This window comes from Canis lupus, chromosome X (assembly GCF_003254725.2).
Source record: "Canis lupus dingo isolate Sandy chromosome X, ASM325472v2, whole genome shotgun sequence".
Classification (NCBI taxonomy): Eukaryota; Metazoa; Chordata; class Mammalia; order Carnivora; family Canidae; genus Canis; species Canis lupus.
The window spans coordinates 84,163,750-84,191,634 of record NC_064281.1 but is presented as its reverse complement, the minus strand read 5'-3'; the positions used below and the strand labels follow the sequence as shown (position 1 = coordinate 84,191,634).

Sequence of the window (27,885 nt, the reverse complement as noted above, 5' to 3'; positions counted from 1 at the left end):
CCTACTCATCCCAGATCCTGAGCTAAGAAGACTTTATGCTTCTACCCAGATCCTTCTGACCTTAAATTCTGTTTCTCCTTGGCAGGAGGGAAATGTGTACTGTGGTCTCAAGACTTGTCCCAAGTTAACCTGTGCATTCCCAGTCTCTGTTCCGGATTCCTGCTGCCGGGTATGCAGAGGTATGTGTCCCATATCACAAGACATAGGGGTGCTGCCATCCTGGATAGCTGTCCAATGTCGTAAGAAAGGGATTTTTTGTGGAAACGTTAGGTTTTAGCTGGGGTGGAGAGGGGGGCAATCCATTCAAAAAAGGGAGGAAAGAAACACTGATTTTAAGGGCCACCACCTGAAAGAAACTGCCCTACATGTGGCAGAAGAATAAGAGTGAGTGTCATCTACTGAGAAAGTGAGTGCCTGTATCTTTTCTCCCTTGATCACTTTTAGCTGGGCCTCTGTGTTATTGAATTGTGAAACATAGGCCATTTCCATGAATAGCCTTAACAGGAAGAATGGGCCTTGCAGAGCCCTGATGTGACCATTTTGAAGACTCTGCAGGGAAAATCTAGGTATATTCTTTAAAGCCCCACAGTCAAATGGTGACAAACTCAGTAAAAGCAAAATGGAAGGCAGAAGGTGTCATCTTCTCAGATTATAGCCAAAATGGCATCATTGTTCTCAAGCCAGTGTTTTTTTGTTTGGTTTCCATTTCTTTGATAATGACGCCATTTCTATCCTCTCAGATCGAGCATAATCACCTTTAATTTATCCTTTATTGCCTCTTCGCAAATTATTAAATCTATCAGCTGTCTTCACTATCCCTTTCCTTTCTGGCTTTCCCTCTAGCAGCATTCTGATTTTGTCTTCTTTCCTTCCATCCAGTCGACATATTTATTGAGCATCTACTGTAAGCTCAGCCCAGTGCTAGAAGCTAGATACGTATCGGTAAGTAGAGTAACCTACAGGGCACTGCTAGACTCTAAGGCATCTTTATGCAAATTACAAAGAGAATTATTTTTTACTTAAGAGACTTTACTGCCATTTTCCAGAAAGTCCTTGTTAATGCACCCCTTCTGTGCAGCACATTTATGCAGTACATACCCTCTACAACCAGATGTGGCATACATAGCAGCAAAAACCCATTCTTCACTCTTGTGGAACTCACATTCTACCAGAGAAGACAAATGATAAACAAATAAATAAAGATTGAAACAGTGTACTTACATTTTTCTTCTCTGGACTGTAGTAATTGTAGTCCACACTGGCTGGAGATGAGGCTGAAGAAGTGAGCGGGGGTCAGACCATGCAGGACCTTCAAGGCCATGGGATGGAGTTTGCATTTCAGTTTCTAAATACCTTGGGAAGCCACTGGAAGGTTGTGAGCAGGGCATGACATGAACCAGTTGATGCCTTAAAAGATTTCATTGGCTGTTGTATCCATACTAGATTGGAGGGAGGCCGCAAAGCAAGGGGAGAGCCCAGGAAGAAGGCGAGTGTAGTAGCCTGTCTCGTGTGAAAGGGCAGGTGTCTGGTTTGGGGACACAGTACAAACTAGTGGTTCACACTGGAGCCTCTGGAACCAGCTGCCTCGGCTCTGAGCCCAGTCTTGCTACTTTCTAGCTGGATCATGAGCAGTGCATTCAGCCTTTCTAACAATCTCTAAAGGGAGGATAATGTTAGTACTTACTTCCAAATGCCTGTGAGGTTTAAATGAGATCTTGCAGGAAAAGGACCATTTAGAATATACATCAATCCCCTGCCTCAGACAGTGAAGGCCTCTCACACTGTAGCTTCAACTTACCTTTCTAGCCCATATTCTTCCATTCCCGCACCTCAGGTTCTTCTCTCAGTGTTCCTGTGCTGTCTTACCTTTGTGCTTTCACTACCCGCCCCCCTGCCAGCAAGATTTTTCCAACATTAGTGTGCTTCAGAATCACCTGGAGAACTTTCAGATCCTCAGACAACAATTGCAAGATTGTGATTCAATGGCTTTGGGGTGGGGTCCCGGCATGTACATGTGGGCAGGCCCCATTGTCCACTTGGAGGCAGATGGCCCGTAGACTCTGCTTTAAGAACCTATTCCTAAGACCATGTAGATGACTGGAGGCAGCCCTAACAATGGTTCATATTTGGGTTTAGTGCACTTAAACTGAGCACATTAAAAATCTGAAACCTGGAAGCAGTAGAAAAGTAACAAATGTCATTCTGACTGGCCGGAGGATCTAATTCCAACTATATGGCAACTGACTTTGGGATGAATGAGTCACAGCCATTTCATGATAGGGAACTAGGAGGTCAAGGGAACAAAATGGATGCCTAGGTACAAACTGACATGGGCAGCAAGATCTTGGAGGAGGGAAACTTGCCTTTTTTCTGGAAAATCCTTTTCCTTTCATCTCTGCCTATGGAAATCCTACAAGTTTCCCAAGACGTAGCTCAGGTACAACCTCCTCAGATTCTGATGCAGGCAATCCTCTGGCCACATCTCGATAAATACTAGACAGAAGGCCTTTCTCTCTCCTCTGCCTTCCCCCTGCCATCCTTAATTTCTCCATCCTGAATTCCCGCTTATCCAAAGGCCAGCCCAACTGCCACTTCCTCTATGAAGCATTTTTTTTAAATCTATAAGTGAGGAGTAAACCACCTTCCTTTCTGAGACTCCACAGCACTTCCTGGGTGCTTCTCTAGTAGCATTTATCACTTCATTACCTTTTGTTTTTTATTATGTGTGCCCATGTCCTATCCTCCCTATCAATTATGAGCTTCTTTTTAAAGATTTTATTTATTTATTTATGACAGAGAAAGAGAGGCAGACACCTAGGCAGAGAGAGAAGCAGGCACCCTGAGGGGAGCCCGACGTGGGACTTGATACCAGGACCCCGGGATCATGACCTGAGCCAAAGGCAGATGCTCAACCACTGAGCCACCCAGGTGTCCCCAATTATGAGCTTCTTAGGGCAAAAGCTATTTCTGGTTCATCTTCTTCCCCCTGCACTGCTCTAGGTACAAAGTAGGCGCTCTTTGAATGAATGCACACTAGCTTGGAAGTACTGCCAGAAAGTGATAGTTTGAGGGATCCCTAGGTGGCGCAGCGGTTTGGCGCCTGCCTTTGGCCTAGGGCGCGATCCTGGAGACCCAGGATCGAATCCCACATCGGGCTCCCGGTGCATGGAGCCTGCTTCTCCCTCTGCCTGTGTCTCTGCCTCTCTCTCTCTCTCTCTCTCTGTGACTATCATAAATAAATAAAATAAAAAGAAAATGATAGTTTGAATTAGATGCACCTGACATATGATATTATTGCTGTGTTTTCTGCCTCTGAATTACTGACAGGCTGTGGTAGGGGTGGTGCTGGCTGTACATTGATTCATGGTAGGTAAGAAATCATTTGGTGTCATTTCTGATGACCAGGTACTTTTCCAACCCCATCACACTTCAGGAAATGACCTCGTTCTGAGTACCAGTTTATGCTCATCCCTTTTCTTATGCCCTTTCTAGTGGTCCTCACAAGTCAGCGTGGATTTCATGACAGCCTCATTTGGTTTGCCTTGTATCTTTCTATGACGCTTTCTCACAGTGAGGGTGTCCATACATCCATACAGCTATGACATTTAAGCCAGAAAAGATGAGCATTTTGTTCCTCATCTCCCTACCTATCTTTGCCCCCACCTTAATTTGAGTCTGCTCCAAAGGGAAGAGAATCCGCACAGAGTACACGTGTTTGCTCACATCACCAGCTAGTTGCTATAATCCACTTGTCAGATTGAGATTATATTGTTTGAAGCAAAGGAAACCACGAGAAATCTAAACTGAAGAACAATGAATAAAAGAAAAAAAAAAAAAGAAAGGCAGATGCCAAAAGACATACTATTGCTCCTGAGAAAAGGCGTGGTGCCACGGACATAGGCTTTGAAGCCAGAAGGACGGAGATTTGATGTAACTGAGCTTCCGCCTACTAGTGATACCTCTGGCAAGCTGCTTACCTACATGGAACCTCATTTTTTTTTCAGCTCTGAAAATGGAGCTTATAATACCTAACACCTATGGAAAGGTAAAAATTAACCAAGGTGATGAAGAGAGCTAGGAAAGTCTTTTTCTTTTCCTTTTTAATTTAAGATTTTATTTATTCATGAGAGACACAGAGAGAGAGAGGCAGAGACATGGGCAGAGGGAGAAGCAAGCTCCCTGTGGGGAGCCCGATACGGGACTCGATCCCAGGGGTCCTGGGATCATAACCTGAGCCGAAGGCAGATACTCAAACACTAAGCCACCTCAGCTTCCCTAGGAGAAATTCTGATACAGAGTTATTGCTTCATATGAAATAATTATTATATTTCACACAATATTATTATATTTATTGGCTGGAGTTAAGTATGATTGCACCCTCTCCTCTATGTCTGATAGTCTTGCCTTTTTCTTTACTTAATCTCCACACACAGAACTTAATTTCTCATCCCTCTTGTGGTAACAGATCCTGGGGTGCACCATCTTCTCAGTGATTCTCTTGTCACAATTTAAATTTCCTTTCTTAAAAAAAATAAATAAATTTCCTTTCTTTTATCATGTCCTCAAAAGCAATGCATAAAAGCGAGCTGTGACGGATCCTGTGTTGTCCCTTCATACACTTGACAATTCCCAAAGTTCTTTCTCTACCATCTCTCCTCCAGCCTAAATAAACCCTTCTCTTTCATCTTTCCCTATGAAGACTAAATCCCACACTTTCATAAAATTGATGCTTTTCTCTCTGCCTCGAATTTCTTTCCATCTTTCAATTGCATATAATGTGATTGAATCTCCTTTGAAGTGCTAATGTTGGAAGCACCTTGTTATTTTTTTTTCCTGCTGCGATGGTGTTTTTACAAAGGTATATCTTGCATAAGCGTATTACTCATACAGCTGGGAATGCAGACACACTTCTCCCCTATGCTGACCACCCTAATTGCAGACAAAATACTGCAAGAGAAATACCCTTTTAAGTGCTGAACTCACAAACGTTAATATAAAGGGCCCTATTTGAACGGGTTCTTTCTCTGCGCTGTCACCCAACACAGGTGTGTGCTCTCTTCCTGGGTCACATGGCAGTATTAGCCACAGACTGGATCTCAACCCCAGCTCCAGGGCTTTCGACTGTCCCTGAGGCTAGGAGTCAGGAGAGCATTGGCATGTCATTGCTGGCACTTCAGCAAACCTCATCTGGACTGGAAATGGAGTGCAAACAGCCACTGGAACCTTTAGAGAAACTTGATCAGAACAAAAATCTCATACGACTACCACATTCTGGGCAGGCAGGCCTCAAACTTATACCCATTCCCAGCTTCCCTCTCCCACTTATCATTTCTGCTTCCTGTCTCCTGCGTATCTTGCCAAAGCAAAGGGGAAGGCTCTGTACTTGAACTCTAGACGGGAGAGGTTTGGTGTTGTTGACTGTATTGAGAGGCAAGCTTGCATAGACAGAGTACATATGTGGCACTTACTATGTGCCAGGCAGTGGTGTAAGCACATATGTGTGTAATACCTCATTTAATCCTCATGACAGGGATGCCTGGGTGGCTCAGTGGTTGAGCATCTGTCTTTGGCTCAGGGTGTGATCCCAGGGTCCTGGGATCAAGTTTCACATCAGGCTCCCTGCAGGGACCCTGCTTCTCTCTCTGCCTATGTCTCTGCCTCTCTCTGTGTGTCTCTCATGAATACATAAATAAAATCTTACTTTGTGTGTCTCTCATGAATAAATAAATAAAATCTTTTTTAAAAAGTTAGGGCATAGCAATGGCAGTCTTACACTCCCAGGATCTCACCAGGGAGTGGAACTGGCCACCTGATGCTGTAGGAGCGTCTATAACTGTCCTTCCTCTGTTTTACGTGTGAGTAATACCCTAGTCCAGGCTTTTCTTCTTACAGAAATACTTGATCCTGTTGGTCAGTGCCTACCATATCTTACCACATTATACAGTGTCAGTTCTTCAGATGGTTTTAAAAGGTGATTTATAAAGCAATCTTCCCCTTCCTTAACCTACTACTCATCCTCATTCCTCTGACGCCAACACGCACACCTTATACTCTGGGCTGGCTGTTCCCTTTGTCCTAAAATATGCTCTGTTCCTTCCCACTTTTGTCTCCTGCTATGTGCCTCTCTTAGCTCTCACTCCCCACAAGCTTAGAATAGCTTTCCTCCTCTCTCCTACAGATTACAATCCTAATCCATCTTTCAAGAGCCCAGCTCATGTCCCACCCTTTCTAAAGAGCCCCACCTGATAACTCTAGTCCTCCTTGAGCTCCTTGGACCACACTTGGGGCTTAGTCTGGCTTGTAGAGTCCAGTATTTAAAACATTTTCTTGTATTGTTCATCATTTCATTGGTCTCAGCTCCTTACCTGGGGAAGGGCCACCCTTTTCCTCTGTTTACCCTAGCATAAAATTACGCATTTCTTGTGGTGGATATATTAAAAAGAAAGAGCTACAGCTATGAAAATCTCTTGACAGCATTCTAAGTGAGTCCTAGGTAGGGAGGCCAGAGAGATGACTGAACTTACAACTTAATCAATCCAAGCTCATTTATCCAATACATTTCCAAAGAGCCAAAGGAGAAAATTGAATCTTGCTTTATGAAATTGGAGCTATTTCTACAAACTTCCACAAATGACTGAAAACCAGAAGCAACTGTCTAAAAGCAATTTGTCAGTATTCAAGACAGCTACCATTTTACCTAAGGCTTTTTATTTCTCTTTCAAAAACAAAAACAAAAACAAGCAGCAAAATTACACGTGAGGTGCCTTCTTGGCTGGAACCCAGAGGTCTTGAGGGAAGTGGTGAGCAAGGTAGTTCATTTTGTAATAATGTCAAAAAAATCTCCCCAAGTTTTCAAACTTCTCAAAATCAAACAGAACTGGGGAAAATAACAGCACCTCCAAATATAGATCCTCGTGTATTGGCCTAGCATTGTTTTGGGTTTTGTCCACATTTTCTGCAGAAACACCACCATCACCAGGTCATGATGAGGAAGAAGACATCGTTAATGAGACACACTGCTCAAAAAAGATAAAAATGAATTCAGTCATTTATGGTTTTTGAGTTGCTGTGCTCTAACTGAAACTTCAAAATGTGCTGAAACACTCTGACCTCTTCAGTGACAGAAGAGTCTGACAACCATTAATAAGCCCTGTTCTCAGGTGAACCATTCATGTTCATGAAGATGGGGACCATCTGACAGCCCACCCTTGGCCTTCCTCTTCTAAATCTAAATCTAAATCTCCACTGGAAGCTTCCTTTTTCCATGGAAACTTTCCAGCTTGCTTTTGTTCTCTCTCCAGCCCTTGTGCTCAGATTTCATGTTCAGGTACTTACTGACACTCCCAGGACTCTCACTCCTCTCTGGTCATCGTGTTCCTACTTGGGATATCTCTTATGTCTAGAATGTTTCTTTTTTATTTTAAAGATTTTATTTTTATTTTATTAGAATGAGAGAGAGAGAGAGAGAGAGAGAGAACAAGCAGGGGAGAGAGAGAGAAGCAGACTCCCCACCGAACAGGGAGCCCAGTGCAGGGCTCAATCCCAGGATCCCAGGATCATGGCCTGAGCCAAAGGCAGACACTTCACCGACTGAGCCACCCAGGTGCCACTTAGAATGTTTCTTCTTAGACAGAAAGCCCTTCAGACGGTGGATGAGACAGCATTGACATTGACTTTCATTCTGAGCTTAACAAATGAATAACACCGATTCCTAATTGGCCATGTCGAATAAACACCCCCATCCTGCTCTGGGATTGAAGGGTTTCTCATATGTATAGGGATCTGGTTCTATAATAAAAATAAGGAATTTCCAGTGAAGTATTTCAGAGCAAGTACTTCTTCACAGGTTAAAGCTACTCTTCCTTCAGCCCTGTCCTTCTGACTGCTTCAAGGGATGCCATGACTGCCCAGAAACACACCACCACATATGTGCATTATTCTCATTGGAATAATCTTCGTGAGCCTAGACCCCAGTATTTCTAGAAATTGGTCTGATTTGTTGACTGACAGCATGAACAAGAAAAAGAAATGTGAGCAAGACAAGCAGTGTCAGGCAGGGGGAGTCACATTTGAATATTATCTATGTTACAACAAAGTCCAAGTCTCTTGTAGCCGAGGCAAAGTGGACAGTGAATACCACTTATTCAAGCAAATCACTAGAATGACTACATCCACTTACCCCTTGGATTTAGCCATGAAAACCAACCCCATGTCCCCTACTCCCACCAGACATCCCAGTCCTCTTTGGATAAGGCCGGGGAGCTAATGCAGTATTTGTGAATTGAAGGACTTTAAATGGACTGCTTTCCATTAATTCCCAGGTTGACCAGCAGTAAACATTGATAGATCTCTGAGCTTCCCTTCTCCATCTATCTGCTTGTTATTTTCCCTGTATGGATGTGGTATCATAGGACTCTCTTTATTTGGGTCCTTGGACTGTTATCACTCTGCTTTATGACTACAAGATTGCACTGTCTCCCAATGAAGCAGGTATCTGCCCTCTTCAGCCTCATCTTAAGTCAAGAGAGAATAAGGGATGGCATTAAAACTCAAATGCCTCTTTGACAAAGATGACAATTAGGAGAGGACTAGCATAATTATGAGAGAATCTAAGCCAGTTCAGAAGGAATGGGGCTAAAAGAATCTCTGTGGCCTTTTTTCTTTCTTTTTTTCTTTTCCTGCATCCAGGATCCTGGCTTTCAAAATGGAATGAACAAGGGGTAGTGGAAGGGGAGGTGGGCGGAGGATGGGGTGACTGGGTGACAGGCACTGAGGGGGGCACTAGGCGGGATGAGCGCTGGGTGTTATGATATGTGTTGGCAAATTGAACTCCAATAAAAAATAAAATAAAAATAAAATAAATAAAATAAAAAAGAAAGGGAAAAATATCTATACAAAAAAAAATCAAAATGGAATGATTTTAAAATGAGATAATTCCATTTCTATGAGCAGGCATAAATGTTTTTCTTATTGTTGGGCTTCATTTTTTGTTTAATCCAGAGCCTTTCCTTGTTAGATACTTCAAATGCTCACGGGAGTCCTTAAGTTGGGTTTTCCCCATGGGTAAGCTACTCTTGAGGGGAATGAGGGAAGAAGAGGAGGGAAAAGATGGGAGGAATAGGAGGAATAACACTTGCTGTGCCAGGCACTGCTCTGAGCTCTTTACTCACACTAATCCATTTCATCCCCCACTACTCTCTGGGCTGGATTTGATTGTCTCCATTTTAGCCATAAGGAAGCTGAGACTCAGAGAGGTTCATCACTTGCCCAGAGTCACACGGGTGCAAAGGGGCAGAGCCAGGACTTGGACCCAGGTAGTCTGGCTGACGTGGGTGGTTCTCTTAGCTGTGACTGCTATGTTGCCTCTCAACTTGGGGATGTGGAGCAACTTTGAGGACTCTGAACTCTGAGGCTACTGGGAGGAACAGACTTTGTGACAACTCTGCTCCCCGGGGCTGGACATGGTAATTCTTCCAGCCGAGTTATTGGGATGAGACTCAAAGGCCCCATTTCTAAGTATCATCTTGGATATGCATAAACACAATGCCATTGGAAGAGCAGACTGGGTTGTGGGTACCATCTAGCTAATAACTTCTCTGTGCCCTCTCCCATAATTCCCTCTCACAAGCACATGCAACTTTCACAATGCCCTTTTTAAAAAGTATGTATTTCTGATTTTTCTGGATAAATGCTTTTGTATTCTTCTTCAGATTTGGCTTGCTCCTCTTGGCAGGATTCCCCCTTGTCTGTGCCTTTGTGTGTCTCAAGCAGATACTGTGTTTAAAATGCTAAGAGCTTGTATTGACAGCCCAAACAATAAAGTGCTTTGACAGTGAAGTATTTTCTAGAAAACATGACTGTCTACAAAATACTGGAGGACTTCCTGTGGTACTGTATATTGTTGTTAGCTCCAAGGTCTAACAGTGGAGAATCCTTGTGACCCAGGTTCTTTAAAGCTTCACTTAAATTTCAGCATGCTTGCTCCCTCTCAACAGAATTTGTAGAATTAGATGTTTGGCAGAGGCCCCTGAGTCATCTGCTTCCACTCTCTCATCTCCAGCTTGGGTATTATCTGCTGGCCATCAAGTGGCTCACCCCAGAACCTGGCACGTAGTAGGTGGAGATGTCACGATCGATCACTTTCTTCCTCTCCGCCTTCTTCCGGTTTCCCCTCACAAAATCCCTTTAATAATTTGCCCTGGTTCTGCTGATTTTGACATGTTGCTCTGAAAGTACAGAGATCCCTTTCCCTTGTCACAGAGATCACCATCCAGCCCCCACCCAGTCTCGGGGATTCATTTCATTTCCATGTGCCTTATGATTAGAGCGACTACATATCTTATCATCCAAACCAAGACACTTTTGAAAGGGAGAGGGCTCAGTAATTATGCCTGTAGAAAAAGAGGCATGAAACTGGGTTGTCTCAGATCCATCAGGACCTATAGGCACGCTCTTTATGATGTTGTGTGTGGTTCAGAAGTGGCCACATGCTGGCGTAGTTTTGCTTTCTGAGGCTTATCTTCATGGGTATCTAATAATCTCATTGTACACTTAGTCCTTTTGAGAGGACAGGGTTTACTTCTGTGACCTACTCAAGCTAACCAGAGATTAATGGAAGCCACGGGAGTTATAAACAGTCCGAATTGTAGCCCAGCTCTTGACTGTATTTCAAATGCTTGTTCTCCATTTCTCCCATTACCAGAAAGCCAAGCCATTTTAGCTCTATAGGGTACCACTCAGATTATAATTGAGGTTTAAATAAACAACACATGTGGCTTTTAAGGTTAAACGAATATTGTTTGACATACAGTACACTAGAGTTGTTTTTCATTTTGGTTTTAAAAATTGGTTAAAATTACATCTTGTTGCTTCTCAGAATTAACTAGAATCCATCTGTCTCCATTAGAATCACTGGGGGGTTTTTTGTTTGTTTTGTTTTGTTTTAAGTAAGGCCTTGGCTGAAAAAAGAAGCTCCCTCTCACTCAAGATAATTTACCAGTGAATCGGATGGGGGAGGGAGGAGGGAAAGGAACAGGTTTTAGAGTATTGGTGCTTGCTTTTTTCTTTTATGCATTTTGTCTCTTAGATATATCTAAAGTGTAGTATCTAAAGTAGTAAATGGATAACTATTATCACCTCTCCAGACAGATTTGGCCCAAGTCTAAGAGAATCACTCACAGTTGAACAAAATGTGGACGTCTGAGAAGATTCTTCCAATTTAACTATGGTTCAAATTATATCGAATGACTCCTTGCTTACAGAACATTCCAACTTAGAGAATGCCATTTTGACGATGTCAAAAGCTCAAAAGCAACCAAAATAGTAGTCATTCCTACTTGAGATCTATACAGAAGTAATGACTCCAGTAGTTTTTAATGAGGTGAAATGATTCCGATTGAGGCACACATGCCTGTCTGCAAATGCTTAGGTGTTGCGACACGTTGTTGTTACAAGACATTAATAGTCCACTCCCATGCTTGATCCCGACTTGCCTCCTCATTGTCTTGCTATCTTACCTATCGGCTCACTTAACAGGGACTACTTGCTTCGAGATTCTGCTTAGACGCTAAGTATTTCAAGACACTATCTAAAAGCCCTTTGAAGACTCTAGAGTCTAAATGCAATAAATTGACCTTCTCAGAAGGTCATGCTAAGTAAACATTGCATGCCAGTACCAACCGTTAAGTCTACATTTGCAAAGGGCGTTTGGGGAAGAGAGCTCTTCTCTCATTTTTCTTTTTTTTATTTTTTAAAGATTTTATTTATTCATGAGAGACAGAGAGAGAGGCAGAGACACAGGCAGAGGGAGAAGCAGGCTCCATGCAGGGAGCCCGATGTGGGACTCGATCCCGGGTCTCCAGGATCATGCCCTGGGCTGAAGGCAGGCGCTAAACCACTGAGCCACCCAGGGATCCCCTCATTTTTCTTTTAAAATTTGTTCTTTTTGGGCTACTTAGATTAGAAAACATATCCTATAGCTTTGACATTCTGTTCTGCCATTTGCTGGTGAATCTCTTCTGGTTTCCAGTCTTCTCTCCGGTCCCACATTTTCATCTGGCTCACGACAAAGCTTAGACCTGCCACTGCCAGTGAAAACAGAATGAGTACATTTAAGTTCATCCCACCTTACTGTCAAGGGCAGTGCCATTTCCCAGCTGGTCATACTTGCAACCCTTAGCATCTTTTTTATGTAAAAAAATTTTTTTTTAAGATTTAATTATTTATTTGAGAGTGAGATCATGAGAGCAGCAGGGAGGGGCTGAGGGAGAAGGAAAGGGAGAATCCTCAAGCAGACTCCCCGACGGACATGGGGCCCGATCCCAGGACCCCAAGATCACGACCTGAACTGAAATCAAGAGTGGGCTACTTAACTGATGGAGCCCCCCAGGTGCCCTCCAATCCTAACATCCTTTTATACTGTTTTTTCCCTTACCACCATTCTCTGTTAGCAAATATCCCCAAGGGATCTTATCATTTCCTTTTTATCTGGAGTAGTCTGGTTTGTCCCTCCTTCATTGTTTCATTGTTTTAGAGATTCTCGGGACCTGTCACATGTTACTACAACAACCTCTTGGTTGGCCTCTCAAGATTCCACTTGCTCCCCAGCTAGGTGACACTCAATTGCCAGGCAAAGCTGCCACAAGTCACCTCTTTCTTTAACTGTAGGAACTCTACATAAAAATCAGTAACAGGATAAAATGTGAATTCTTTAGCCTCTTTCTGAAGTCTACACAGCAATTATTTACTACCCTTACTTAAGTCTCCCTCCCCTCTTTCTCTTATTCCCCTTTCCCTCTTCCTTTCTTCCTCTCCACCATCTCTCTTGTTTCACATCTGAACTTTCTACTACAGCCACAGCCACATCCTGTTGGCTGTTTCCATATGTTCCTTACTGTTTCAAAGCTCTGCTCCTTTGCAGTTACTTATGTTAAATCATATCACCGTGATGCCTACTTCTAAAAACATGACTGATTATTTTGGGAAGCTTTCCATGATTCTGTCTTACTGATCACTTACTCCTTCAATCTCTCCCAAGCACCTCTTGACGAATCCTAATTTTTTCCCCCATGAAATGATCTTTAAATCATGAAGGGCTAAAGTCATAACTTTGTTATATGTCACTGCCAGATAATATTGCTTTCAAAGGAATTTCGAGGTCTTTGGCACATCCTAAAAGCCAATGATATTATCTAATTTTCCCTCACAGGACTACCACATCCTTGAACCAGTAACATGTTACTATCTCCATGTGGGCTTTGAAAGCTCGAGGGATAAATTCAAACAGAAAATCCATAAATGCTGATACTTTTTGGTATTTCCTGTTACCCTGCCAAATACATGGTTGAATTGATACTGAGAGTAAGACCAAGCTCTTCCCAGTGACTTGGTTGGTCATAGATAACACGAGGTAAAATCCTTGGAAATTGTCCTGTGGTTGGTGATCTTTAATCAGTAGAGGAATATCACTGTCTGTAGTGTGTTGTTCTCAAGACTAAAAGTCGGATCTTCCTCCTCAAACCAGTTACTCTGGCAGTGAGGCAATGATAAGTAGTTTACTGTTCAAAGAATGGACATACAAACCAGGGGAAGTGATCTCAGGCAAAAAAAAGAGGAGTAAATCTTGGATATCTGTTATGTAAATATTCCAGCCACCACAAGTCTTACCTTAACTTTCAGACCAGGGCCTAACTTTCCAGAGACATAATGGTGATTTTAACAAATTATGACAGCCCAAATCCTCGAATCTCTTATTTTGTAAGGGTAGTTTAAACACAGGTTAAATATGACCTACAAAATACTTAACTGTCACTGGATAAGATAAGCAAAAATGAGGCTGACAGCTCTATTACAGTGGAAAGTGATTATTTTGTCTTTTGTTTCCCAAATTTTGTGCAATGTGAATCGATCGGCTCTTTTGAAAAGTGGCAGCTTTCTTCAGAGTTGTTTTGAAAAATGAGGCAGGCCCAGAGAGGAATCTTTCAGGGTCACTTTATGAAGGAGAGCCATTTTTTTGAGAGAGAGAGAGAGAAGGGAGGGGGAGCAGAGATAATCTTAAGCAGGCTCTGCACCCATCACAGAGCCCAATACAGGGCTCGATCTCATGACCCTGAGATCATGACCTGAGCCGAAATCGAGTCCAACGCCCAACCAGCCGAGCCCCCCAGCACACAGAAGGATAGCCATCTTAACAACAGTTAAAATGTCTGGAGAAATTTGGGATCATAGAATCAAAAATGTTGCTAGGTCACAAGGGTGACGGTTTTCCCTTCTATGTTTGTATGACTCTTTCTTTATTTTGCAATAAACAGGGGATGGAGAATTGTCGTGGGAACATTCTGATGGTGATATCTTCCGGCAACCTGCCAACAGAGAAGCAGTAAGTGTGAATAGCTCAAATAATTCAACACCCCGCAGCACCAGGCCAAACTTTTCTCCTTCCATGGCTGTTATCCTAGGAACTCCATAAAAGGGCCCATTTATAACACCATTTCTCTTTCCCTTGCCTTAGAAAACTAAACGATATTATCACCAATCTCAAAACATGTAAGTCCACTGTATATTTGGTAACTAGAGCCAGGACAGGGGCACAAAAAAAATCACAGCCCCAGCACCTAAGTATCCCTTATCTAGATTGGAAGTTGGTAGCCTTTCGGGCTAGCTTGCCAAATCTTTGCCTTCTGGATGGAAGGCAGGTCACTGCCTCTGTCCTCAATAGTCCTTAACAGAGGAGCTTCTGTGGGATTATAAGGTGGATCTGTCCATTCTTTAGGCAGAGGTACTGTGGACATGTCTCCATAAAGCCTCTCCTAAGCCTTAGGCTCTCAGTCATACAGCAGCAAGAGAAAAAAAGGTAGCAGCTACACACTCCTTCCCCACCCTGCAATATCCCATTTGTATGTTCAGTGTATAGCAACAGCATCTCTTGTTCCTGTGTATTTCAAAGTAATTGGCAAAATGCAATCCCTCTCTCCAAAACATATGTCTAAGTACAGCAATACCTTGAACTTCTTAAAATCTGAAAAGGAGATGTTCCAATTCAAAGAATCTCATCATACTGATGGATTATAAAAATATACAAAATGTATGAAGGCATTCATGGTACATAAATGGGTACTGATTGAACCCCTATACAAAAAAGTATACGGGGCATTCAGTGCAACATTATTTTTATAAGAGAAAAGCCAGTGGAAGGAACCCAAACGTAAGTAATAGGGGCTTGGTTGAACACACCCAATCTGTGGGACATGGTACTGTTGTTAAGTAGAATGCAAGACATCAAAAGTGTACTCAAGTGGAGGGATCCTCAAGATAAAGATTTTATTTATTTATTTAAAAGACAGAGAGAGGCAGAGACATAGACAGAGGGAGAAGCAGGCTCCTCAGAGGGAACCTGATGCAGGACTCGATCCCAGGACCCTGGGATCATGCCCTGAGCTGAAGGCAGATACTCAACCACTGAGCCACCCAGGTGCCCTGATCCCCAAGATATATTATGTAAACAAACCAAGGTGCAGGGTGCAACTCATACTGTCATTTCCTGTGTGCCTGCACAAATTGAATGCATATGAAAAGATCTGGAAGGTCAGATACCAATAGGTTACGAGTGATAATCTCAGAGGGGTAGAAGCAGCAGGGGGAAAGGGAGAGCCTGATTTTTTTCCTTATCTCTTCTGTATCATTGGATGTTTTTCAATGAGCGTCAATTTGTTGTGCAGTATATAACGTTTAAATGATTGTTTAAAACCTGTGGTATTAGTTCTCAACAAGCATTGTATAGAAGGCCAGAGTCTAGGGAATTATATGGCAAGCCTGAGGATGGGGAGGGAGGCAGGTGTGAGGAAAGTGTTGATAGGAATGTAATAAAATAGCCAGTCTAAACATCCCGGCGTTGCTTAGTCCATGTGTCCTGGTTGTCTCATGTGCCACTTCTGACCTGCATATACCCGGCTCACCAGCACACCCTCAGTAGGGAGTTGAAATGATGTCTGCTTTATTCTCTGCTCCTACTATTTTCTAGACCTTGCTGTTTCTGAATGAGTGTGGAAGGATTGTGGGTTGGGGGAATGTGAAGAACAATACTCTGGATATCTCAAAAAAAAAAAAAAAGCAGCATTCCTGCAAGAGAGAATGGGCTTCCCAGTTTCCCAGTGATTCTGGATCCCCAGGATGGGTGAAACAGGAGATGGAGATGAAGGAGGGCACTTGTGATGATCTCTGGGCATTGTAGGGAAGTGTTGAATCACTATATTGTACACCTGAAACTCATATTGGGCTGAAAGTTCACTAACTGGAACTTAAAAAAAAGTTTAAAAAACTTAAAAAGATTTTCTCCACCTAGCTCTATCTGCTAAGCGTTGAGGCCAGGTTGGTGGTCCTGCTGGTAAGGCCATTAATTCGCCTTTCTTCCTGACTTCATTTTATGCTGCCTCCAGCTGCACCCTTGTCTTGCAGTCTCGTCTGTCCTTCTTCCGAAACTGCCAGTGATGGGACTGAGCTTAATCCCATACTTCCTGTAGCAGAAAGAGGTCAGGTATAGAATGCAGGGCCTTGAAATAGTTATTGATTTTCAAAGGAGTTTGAGACCTATCTTTAGAAACAAACATTGGGGCCCGGTAGAACAAAATGTCCAGATGGTTCCACTTTATTATAAATAAATATTTTCCTTTGTTCTAAAAGTGGGTAGATACTGTGGGATATGATTTGAATAATAAAGAGCATCTGTAGTACTAGAAAAATACGTACCTGGCACACAGTAGGCCCCCAAGAAATTCATTTTGAATGAATGGGTATGGAAGGCAGGGTGAAATGTATGTGAGGGGCTTTTCATGAATGTGAATGCACAGAAATTTGTCCCAAATCAGAGAGAGATGCTTCTAACTTGTTGCTGGCTCTTGACCAGCCGAAAATTAGAAGGTAGGAGAACCCATTCTGAATATCCTTTGCAGGCCTAATGCTCTCTATGGGATCAAGAAATGCAGCACTGGGACACCTGGGTGACTCAGTGGTTGAGCAGCTGCTTTTGGCTCAGGACATGATCTCGGGGTTCTGGAAACGGGTCCTGCATTAGGCTCCCCACGGGGAGCCTGCTTCTCCCTCTGCCTATGACTCTGCCTCTCTCTGTGTCTCTCATAAATAAAATCTTAAAAATTAAAAAAATTTAATGCAGCACTAACAGCACATTGCCAATTCAGTAGACTGTCACTTTAATAGACCATTCATATTTACAGGAAACCATCAAAAACCTTAGTTTGACAGAAACACAGAGGATTGCTTTATTTTGCCAAGTGGGCTGAAAACCATCAGTTTACCAAGTTTTATGAAGTCCACAGGAAGGAGAACCCGTCACCAGTGGCTCAATTACAACTCCTTTATAAAAACCTGAAGTGGTTTCTGTTTGGTTTCCGGATCATAATTTCATATGCACTGGTCCTAATACCATGGGTGTGTGTGTGTGCATGTGTTTCTGTGTGTGTTACAGGGAGGGAGAAGTAGACACAGGTCATAAAGCCAAAACATGAAAGCAAGCCGAATTTTGTTTTGGACAACGGCCAAACTCTGACTTTGCCCCCAATAGATTACTCAGAGATTTACCATTAGAAAAGGGAAAGATTTAGCGATAGAAACAATATTAAACAGATAGAAATCCATGTCTCACTCACATTGTCAGAACAATGGTTTGGGAAGGAAACTGGCCCAAGGGTCTCTCAGGTGGGGATGGTCCTAGAGTGCCAGTGATGAAGATATAATGTGCTCATGGCTGTGTGAATCATGACACATTCTGAAGACATTTTTAAAGAGTTACTTATTTATGACAGACAGCACAGGGTGGGGGTGGCAGGGGCAGAGGGAGAGGGAGAAGCAGACTCTCTGCTGAGCAGGAAGCCCAAAGCAGGGCTCGATCACAGGACCCTGGGATCATGACTTGAGCCTGAGATGAAGGCAGACTCATAATCTACTGAGCCACCTGGATGCCCCTGAAGACCTTTTTTTAAAATTAAACTTTTTATTTTATGGTAACTTTAGATTCATAGCCCTGAAGGCCCTTTGAAGGCTTTTCCTGAACTGTCCTATTTTCCTATCTCTGCCAATAAAACCCTCCCATCTTAGACCTAGGACAAGTAAGGAAAAAGTTCCTGGGGAACTTTCTATAATGGGATTTTCCACCACCAGAAAAGAAGTGTGTGAGAACTACTTCAAAAGCCTGAGATAGAGGTACCTGGCTGGTTGGTAGAGCTCAGTCAGTGGAGCATGTGACTCTTGATCTCTGGGTTGTGAGTTTGAGCCTCGTGTTGGGTATAGAAATTACTTCAATCAATCAATCAGTCAGTCAATCAATCTTTAAAAAAAAATGCCTGAGAGAGTTACCAGCACTGAAGTCAGGAAATCAAATAATACCAAAATATTGAACAGAATAAAACAAAGCATAGGCATATGGCCATTTCTACCTTAACCTGCTCTCTCAAAGCCAGATCTTCACAGCTGGGTTTGAAGATAAGGTCCAGTTTCACTTAGAACTCCAAGGCCTTAATGTCTTTTTTCTCCCTTGCATTAAGTTACAAGGTCAGAATGGTCCCTGGTAAGCCTCCTTCATTCCTTTGTTTAGGGGAGCAACTCTAAAAGAGCCATTACCCTTAAATCAAAAAACCCCCACCCCCAGGTTGTGAACACTGTATTTTAGCAGACTTTTTTCTTTTTAAGATTTATTGATTTATTTGGGTGGGAGAGGGCAGGGACAGCGGAAGAGAATCTCAAGCAGACTCCCCACTGAGGACAGAGACCGACATGGGGCTCAATCTCACAATCCCGAGTTCATGATCAGAGCTGAAACCAAGAGTTGGATACTTTACCCGACTACACCCCCCAGGCGCCTCTCTCTTAGCAGACTTTGATATTTTCTTTGGAGCAGCTTTTAGCCAACCATCTGCAGGCCACTGAGCTTGACCACACATTCCCTCTCTCACTTTCTCTTTCCTTTCTTCCTGTCTTCTCCCCCAATCCTCACTCTCCTGCCATCTCCAAAAACTCAATCTTCACTGTCACCCTGAATAAAAAACCCCACTCCTCTCTGGCCTCGGTTTCTCCATCTGTAAAATGAAAGACTTGAATAGGGGGATGTTCTGGAGAGCTAATCAAAATCCTTAAGGTTTTTTTGTGTTGTGTTTTTTGTGATTTTTTAAAAATTTGTTTTGTTTTGTTTTTTGGTTTTGAATCTCTCTCTTTTTTTTTTCTGCCCTTACCCAATGTCCAGGGTCTGAGTGCCTGGTACCGAAGAACAGCTTTTCACTTTGTTTTCACCCTCATGAATCAGAGAACTTCTTGTACTTGCAGCTCATTTTGGGTCAGCGACCTTTTCTCTCTCAAGTTCTAGCCCCGGTGAACTCCCTTCCTTCGGCATCATTGGTAGGACACCCACCAGCCAAACTGTCCTCTCTGTGTTCCTTTGGCAAAACTTTGCTAAACTCCAGAAAGGACAGAACAATCTGTAACGGTCTTGGTGGAATGTGAGTGAAAAAGACACATGAGCCATTGTGGGAATGAAAAATATTTGTACTAAGAATCCCATCTGTGTACATGATAATCAATAGATGCAAATTCTTATTTGTGTGAGATTTCATAGCAATGCACCAGCATGGACTCTTCCTAGATTGACAGAATTATGTTCTCTTTCTCTTACGCCAGCTCCTGTTCTCTCCCCCCTTCTCCCACCAGTGCCTCCCTCCACAAGAGAGTAATAATAATTCCGAAAGCTACATTTGCAACATGTGTGTCTATGGGACATAACTGTAATACATGTTTTCTGGGATGGTGGGGTCAGAGGATCTTATAACTACCTTCCCAAGACCCCTTGCCATTTCTAACACTGAATATAAGCATCTTTCTAATTGCCTGTGGAAGATTTTTAGTGGGTCTCCTGTCCCACTAGTGTTACCCCTAACACTTGCCCCTAAAACAAAATGTTATATGGTTTTTCGCTTGAGGGTCCAGTCTTCATCTATTCCATCCTCCTCTGCCTTCATGCTCCCTTAGCTCCTGGGAAAGGGGTGGGTAGCAGAATAGTGGGCTCATCATGTGTTGAACCCTCACTAAGAGAGCAATGGTTGCATCATTTGGACTATAAGATTTTCAGCTTTCATTAGGGACCATGGCATTCATTCATTCATTCATTCAGCAAGTGTTTAATGAGCCCCGTCTAAATGCTGGACACTGTTTGGGGCCCTGGAGATATAGCAGTGAGCAAAACAAAGTTCTCACCTCTGGCTCACATCCTGGTACTGTCATATACTGTCAATTCTACAAGATGTCTAGGGTATCTCTACTCTGCCGTGTAATCTCATGCCATTGGCTGCATTTAATGTCAGTGCATCTAATCTGGACTATCCTAGGGTCCCATCTCTTCCTCCTGCTCAGTTTACCCTATACATGATCCGGAATCAATGCTTGGAAACACAATTCTGAGGATTTCCCTACCTTAAAAAAAATCCCATAAAGGCTCCCACACCATCACCTCTGTTGCCTACCACATAAAGTCTTCACCCCTTCGCCTGTCATGTAAAGTCCTCCCTGATCTGGCTGCAGCCCACGTTTTGGAATGTTATCCTTCAACTGTTCCGTTTTATGGACTCTATGTTCTCTGCTACACCTTCTCAACTTGGAATCACTGCCTGGAATATTCCTCACCAGCTCTGCCTGCAAAAAGTCTGTCCAGCCTTCTTGGTCCAGGTCACAAACCGTCCCCAACCAGTTCTCTTTCTCTTCCTACTTTGCACAGCAATTCCTACTTCTGTGGCCTGTGTCCCATTCTGCCCTTGTGTTGCACGCTGCTACCTTAATTCTTACGTATGAGATTCTCAGGAGCGGGAAGGACATTTTATTGACCGTTCTTTGGCTCTTTGCTCCCTCTGAGGTTTGTCTATGAAGCTAGCCCAGTCTTCTGCAAGAAGAGAGGGAAATCTCAGTCCATTCTCAAGGCTGCTCTTATTTCACATCCCTGTGTTGCTACCAGTGTGGGTGGATGTGTAGTTCATTTAAGATCAGAGCTAAGCTCATTGCTAGAAGTCATCAGATGGACTCTAGCTGTGTATAAGTCCACTCCTGCCTTCCCTCTGGCAGATTTGGGGAGCTGAATGTGCCCTGTCATTTTACAGAGACATTCTTACCACCGTTCGCACTATGACCCTCCACCAAGCCGACAGGCTGGAGGTCTGCCCCGCTTTCCTGGGGCCAGAAGTCACCGAGGAGCTCTTATGGATTCCCAGCAAGCGTCGGGCACCATTGTGCAGATTGTCATCAACAACAAACACAAGCATGGCCAAGGTAAGGAGCATGCTCCTTTTGTACCACATCCACAGCAGTTCTACCACAGCGCACCCCCTCCTCTGCCCCGTATTTGGAGGGCTGGACCTGGAAAGGGCCTTGTCTCCCATGCATATCAGAAAGTTACACAAGCATCACTTACCATCAAGCCTCAAAGCGAGTCTGTCTTTATTTAGGACAAAAGGCAAAAAAGCAGGGAACTAATGCAGTGCCCAGCGTTTTCTCAGTTGCCCTAGGGGGTCGCAGGGCACTGGGGGAAAGTGTGTCGGATTGGATTGGCTGGTTAATAGAATGAGAGGTTGGTTGTTTTTCCAGTTGGGCACTTGATATTCACAGATACTCAGTGCCAGACACTTCTGAAGCTCTTAACCCTGTGCCTTAGAAGCAGTAATTCTCATACCTCTCTGTGCCCAGGATTCTCCCCCGGCCTCTTGCTAAAGAGACATATTCTGGGCCCCAGGCTCAGAGATTCTAATTCATATGAGGAGATTGTCGTTAGAAATGAGTAATCCAGTAAGAAATCCAGAAACATCCTGGCCAAGCACCAGGAGAACTGACATTAAGTTAACAGGGACACGCAGCCCACTCAGCCAACCAGCTGGCTGCAGCAGGCACCCACACACGTCCGTGGCCCAGACCTTCCTGAGCCTAGTTCCCCAGTCCCCACTTCCACCCCAGTAGTGGGGGTAGGGGGAGGAGAAATTCAATCAAACAATTGACTGCTTCTTACTTTTTTAGGCTCTTTAGAGCAAGAGCTCAGCTGGTTCCTTTTTATGAAACCACAAACATGTTTTGTTTCCTTTAAAGGAGAAACAAATCAAAGCTGGTTCTCTGAACGGGTTAAAAGTAATAAATTATTAAACCAAATGATTGAATAACATGGGTGAAAACCAATCCGTTACAAAGAACCCCTACTATAAATCTCAACAAAGCTGGTCAAACCAAAGCTAGTTGATCACATCTGTTACGAGTTAGATGTAAATTTCAGATTACAGATAAAAAACATTGAATCGCTTTGGAAACTAACAGGCTTAAAAGAAGAACATGCAAAATAAAACTCTTAATAAAAAATGGTGATGTATTAGAAGAATTGGAAGTATTTATTATCGATCTGGGTTTGATTTGAAGTGTATTATTTTTAAATTCTGAGGCATTCTGATACAAATTTATGAAATGCGGAGGAGTAGGAGGTAAAGATGCAGTTTGATTTTCAATCCTAAATTGCCTCCGGTAGATTCCATTTGCCCTGAAAGTATTTCAAAGCCTTAAAAAAAAAAAAAAAAACCTGTGGGCAAATGGACTTTGAAAATCCTAAATCCCATAATTTCCAGAGGCCTCTTCATTTCAGGGCAAAGGCTCATCCCTTGATTTTCTGTGTGTCCTACAAAAGGCCCAGCTGGTTTACATTTTTTTATTGCTCCCATTGATTTGGATGCAGTGGTTCTTTCCTGACCTATTATAGGTTACTGGAGAATCACTTGCCCCTACTCCCAACCCTCAGTGCCCCAGCTGGATGATTCAAAACCATCTCGAGAGTTTGTTGGTGGGAGAAGCCATCTTTTCCCACTAGAGCATTGACCTCCCACTCTTAAATCTCAGAGTGTAGGCTCTCACCCAGTCTAGATTGTTCCCTTAGCCCAAATGTTTAGAGGAGAGTGATCCTGGCAATATAACACTGGAGGTCCTACCTGCCCTTCTCCGTAGCTTTCGTGTTAACAGACATGCTCCACTGAGACACATCTGCTTGGTCCCTTGCTTGAGTCAAAGAGGAGTGATAGGACTCTGCCATTTTGAACTTGACCCCTGCCTAAATTTGCTTGAAGCAGACTAGGTACCCACTTGGTCACATGGTCTAGAAGGGAGTGTCACTATCTTTGGAGGAGAGAGAAGGAGTAGGGGCAGGAGAGAGAACACATCTGGCCTGTCTTGTCACGTGATTCCATCCATGGCTCTGAGCCTCAAAGTCCACGTGTCAAGTCCCTGTTCTAGCTCCCTGTATGGTTGGGAGCTTCACTGGTTTAGGTTCTTGGTTCTTGGAAATCTTTGCATGGATTGACCTGTGAGAGCACCTAGTACTCTAGCAGTACTTGCAAAGGACAGGAAAAGGCAGCCGACATCATCCATATTTCCAAAAGGGACCCAGTGGACTTGATGAGAAAGAACTAGCCCAATGATTCATCATTCTGAGGCCATTGTCTCACAGCCAGATCAGTTCCTAGAAAGGCCCCAAGTGGGGCTGTTTCTCCCACACCAGCCCTGCCTTAAGTGATACAACCCACCCTAGAGACGTTGTTGATCAGGATGCCGACAGGTATCCCTGGGTATGATGAGGTGATGGGAATAATGAGAAACACACCCAGTCCCAGCCATGGATTAAAATCTCCAGAATGTCTCAGCACTTTCAAAAAGGGAGAGAACTTATTCTCAGCCCTCCCCATTTGCAGCCCAATATAGTTCTTATCCTGGAGCCTAGCCCCATGCCTTACAGTGGGAGCTGGATATGTTTTGGTTGGTTTGCATTGGCAGATGTTCCTATGGCCCCTTCCCTTCATAGGCCTCTTTGCCTGCAGCTTTTAGGATACTTGCTCTTGCAAGGCCCCTTAGAAAACATGGCACCAGTGACTTCACCTCCTACCCAACGAATGCGAGACCACCAAAGTCTACCTGTAGGACAGGTAGTGATTCACTGTAGTGGAATCTATAGCCACTGAGGTGGGCAACAGATATTGCCTAGAGATTAGAGGCATGAAAGGCTCCTTCATGATCCTTTCCCTCTTGATCCCATTTTAGTGCCTTCCTTCCCATGCCAGACAGAAGGCCATCGCCATTAACTCCATATCCATCTGTGTTGGTGGATCAGATTCTCATAACATTTGATATTTTGAAAGGATTTGCTTCAGGATATGCAAATACTGGCCCTTTGTGAAGAGCAATAGTTTCTGCAACTGGCCTCCCTGGCAGCCAATATCTCTGGGAAATTTTTATACCAAGAAGCATATCCACTTGGGCCATACAGATCTTTTATGAAATTGCAGGTATTTTTTTTTTTGAAATTGCAGGTATTGACATTAAATTCTACTAGAGGTTCCTTTGCAGATAACCAGGGCAGATGGAACTCTGTTTTCATGCATTGTTTCATTCCTCCACTTTCAGAGCATTTAGTGACTGCTCACCATGTGCTGGGCTCTTGTGAGCACCCAGAGGCTGCTCCTGAAGGACCTGAATGGTTGCTAATGATAAAACAGGAACTGAGCTGGGTTTTTTTGTTTTGTGGGGAGGTTGTTTTTGTGTTTGTTTTTGGTTACAGGGGCTGCTCTGTAAACATATATCCACAGCATGAAAAGGACAAAGGATGCTTGATGTCTTGAGGGGTTCAGGGCTTACATTCTGAGCACAGGGGCCCGTTTCAGCTCCCTAGCCTTTAATTTCCAGTCCTATGTTCTCTTTCAGTGTGTGTTTCCAATGGAAAGACCTACTCCCACGGCGAGTCCTGGCACCCAAACCTCCGGGCATTTGGCATTGTGGAGTGTGTGCTGTGCACTTGTAATGTCACCAAGCAAGAGTGTAAGAAAATCCACTGCCCCAATCGATACCCCTGCAAGTATCCTCAAAAAATAGATGGAAAATGCTGCAAGGTGTGTCCAGGTAAAAAGGCAAAAGGTGCGTTGGTTGGAAGCCCTGCCTTTGGTTGACTGAGATCCCCACAGAGTCCTTCTCAGTATTCATTGAGCATCAGAAACCTAATCAACCTGACACATCATCTCAATATTACTAGTTCTAACAATGAACTTAATTCCCCCCTCTTTTGAAGGGCTGATAAGATGGTTGATTAGAAGAAATTTACTACTCAGAAATAGACTGGGAGGGGTGCCTATGTCTGCTAAACTTTTGGCCCTATGTAGCCCTAAGCGCCAGACTTAAGCCTGGCTTTTCTAAATTGCAGAGAAATTGAGTTATGAGGATTATACAGAAGAGCAGTAGCACCTGTCATTGATGTCACTATCTAACTGATCAAGCACAATCACATCCATGACCCTTTTGAGACAGGATGGGAGGCAGGTGAGGTAGAGTGGAAGGAGAGTGGGTTCTGGGCCTGAGTGAAGTTGTTGTGTGACCTTGGAAATGTGACAGATCTGCTCTGGCCTCCATCAGCTTTTCCTTAAAATGGTATGCTTAGAACAATTAATCTCCAAGCACCTGTCCTAATGCTACAGTTTTATAATGATACTATTATTGCTCTATAAAATTTAAAACTGAAGCATATTGAGTGACCTGCCCTGAGTCCACAAATCGATAATAAAATCAAGGTTTGGATGTCAGGTCACCTACAGCCCATTGTCTTTTCCAGGGCAGTAGAAGATATGAACTGATAACAAAAAAAGCAAGTGGATTAAATAGTGGTTTTAACGCATACGAAATAGATAAAAACATAGTCTGTAGTGTTGGAGTTGACAGCATAGGGAATTGGTGATCCAGCATTCTAATCCTGGCTCTGCCACTGGTTTCCTGTGTGACGTAGAAAAAGTCACTGCACCTCTCTGAGCTTCAATTTCCTTATCTGCAAAATGAGAGGGTTAGAGTGGATGATTTCTTAGGGTCTTTCCAGCTCCCAGCATTCTAGGAGTGAATGAATTCCATGTACATGAATTAATCTATCATTTATTATGCCTACCTGCATTTTTGTAAACACAGGTGAAAAACCAAAAACTTTTTCAAGGTAGGCAGAGAGCTAAATCGTATATTCCTTCAACTTAGGCAATTCCTTATGATCAGCAGGCCAACATGAACTTAGTCAATGCATATTTTTTTGAGCATCTTCATGTAGGCCAGTCATTCCCAAACTCGTATGCACATTGGAACCCCCAGGAAAGCTTCTAAAAATACCTGTGTCCCATTCCCAGAGATTATGATTTCATTGATTTCAGGTGTGGGCTGGGAGGGAGCCCTTTGAAAACATCCCCAGGTGATCCTAATGTGCAGACAGGTTTGGGAAGTTCTGACATAGGTAGTTTATGGCCTTGCTCAAGATTTGGTTTGTGGACCAGAAGAACTTGGAAGCTAGTGAGAAATGCAGACTCAGGTCCCACCCCAAACCGACTGCACCAGAAATCAACATTTTAACAAGATCCCCCAGTTGATCCCCATGCACGTTAAAGTATGAGATCTATTTGTGGCAAAAACAAAATCTTTCTTAGTGGAATGGCCCTCATCTTCCACAGTAAACAGTGGGTAAGATGTAGATAGGGAAGACAGGACCTATCTGATCTGGAGTAGAGAATTGGGGCATTAGATCTGATGAGGAACTATACTCATTAGGGGTAGGGAGAGAGTACAGTCTGAGCATGATACAGACATGAGGGCTACCAAGCCACAGTAACCTATCACAACCTCCAAGTGTGCAATCTTACTGGATCCTCAAACCTTTTAGTGCCCCTTAGGAGTAATTCCACCAACACAGTTTTCTCTTTGGTCAAGAGTGGAACATCTACAGTCATATAAGTAATACAGCATGATAATTTCAGACAAAAGCTAATCATTATCTAAACTACCACAGGTAAGGTAAATCCTTCCCACTATACAGTACTGCAATTTCAACCTCAGACCTTCAGACCAAATCCCATTTCATTGTATGCTTAGGCCTTTAGGGATGCGGGTGATTCAAACAAGAAGTGAACACATCAACTGAATATAGAAAAAGAATTGTTAAATAAATACTGTGCTGTATACTACGACCAGCAAAAATCATTGTAGGCCAAGATTTAATTGCATGGAAAGATGTTTGTGACATCTGATAAGTACAAAGAGCATGCTACAAAACAATATTATGATTCCACTTGCGTTAAAAAAGCAAGCCTGTATAATACACTTAGACAAAAAAAAAAGTCTGGAAGGGCATATCACAGACTGTTAACAGTAGCTGTCTTTGGATGATTGAACTATAGGTAGTTCTCATTTTATTCTTTTGGTTTATCCATATTTTCCAAAATTTTCAACAATGTCTATTACCTTTGTAGGGAGAAGAATAAGTTATTATTTAAAAAACTGCCCTTCAGAATCCCAATCCACAATATGTCAAAGAGTCTGGTTGATCCAACCTTTCTCTCTAGAAGAGCTACTTTCCCACCCTGCTCAGGGGGTAGAGATAGATACAGGACTTAGAGAGCAACATGGAAAGTGAGAATCTCTGTCCCATTCTGTGTGCCTGTCTCTCAGTGAGCCAGGCAGGAGTGTCGGCAAACTGAGTGACACCTGATAGTCACATTGCCTAATGGAGTCATTATCCACAGATGCCAGGGCACCTGCTCCAGCTACTCAGAAACCTCAGAGCATTAGGGAACGTGCACTCACTTGTGCCTTCAATCTGAAAATACATATTATGTGCCTACTATCTGCAAGTAGAGAGAGAGATGAACAAGCCAAAGGCCCTTTGCCAGCCTGATCCTTACATCCTATAGGGAAAAGAAAGACAATGAACACAAACAAGGTGATTTTACATTGTGATGGGTACTGTGAAAAAGACCAAGCAGGATCAGGTAACAGTAAATGGGGGTGGTGACAATGAATGGCACT

The 27,885-nt window shown here is 43.2% G+C and overlaps 2 protein-coding genes across 3 annotated transcripts in view; one reads left to right on the top strand and one right to left on the bottom strand.

The window, feature by feature from the left end:
- PAK3 (p21 (RAC1) activated kinase 3) overlaps nucleotides 1–27,885 on the bottom strand; it is a 571,264-nt gene that overhangs the window by 474,939 nt on the left and 68,440 nt on the right. The gene's annotated exons all lie outside the window — the stretch shown is intronic.
- Nucleotides 1–27,885, top strand: part of CHRDL1 (chordin like 1) — a 120,840-nt gene that overhangs the window by 82,205 nt on the left and 10,750 nt on the right. Inside the window, 4 exon segments of the mRNA XM_025431431.3 lie at nucleotides 86–179; nucleotides 14,310–14,377; nucleotides 21,147–21,315; nucleotides 24,766–24,960. Coding sequence (XP_025287216.2) covers nucleotides 86–179; nucleotides 14,310–14,377; nucleotides 21,147–21,315; nucleotides 24,766–24,960 — 526 coding nt within the window.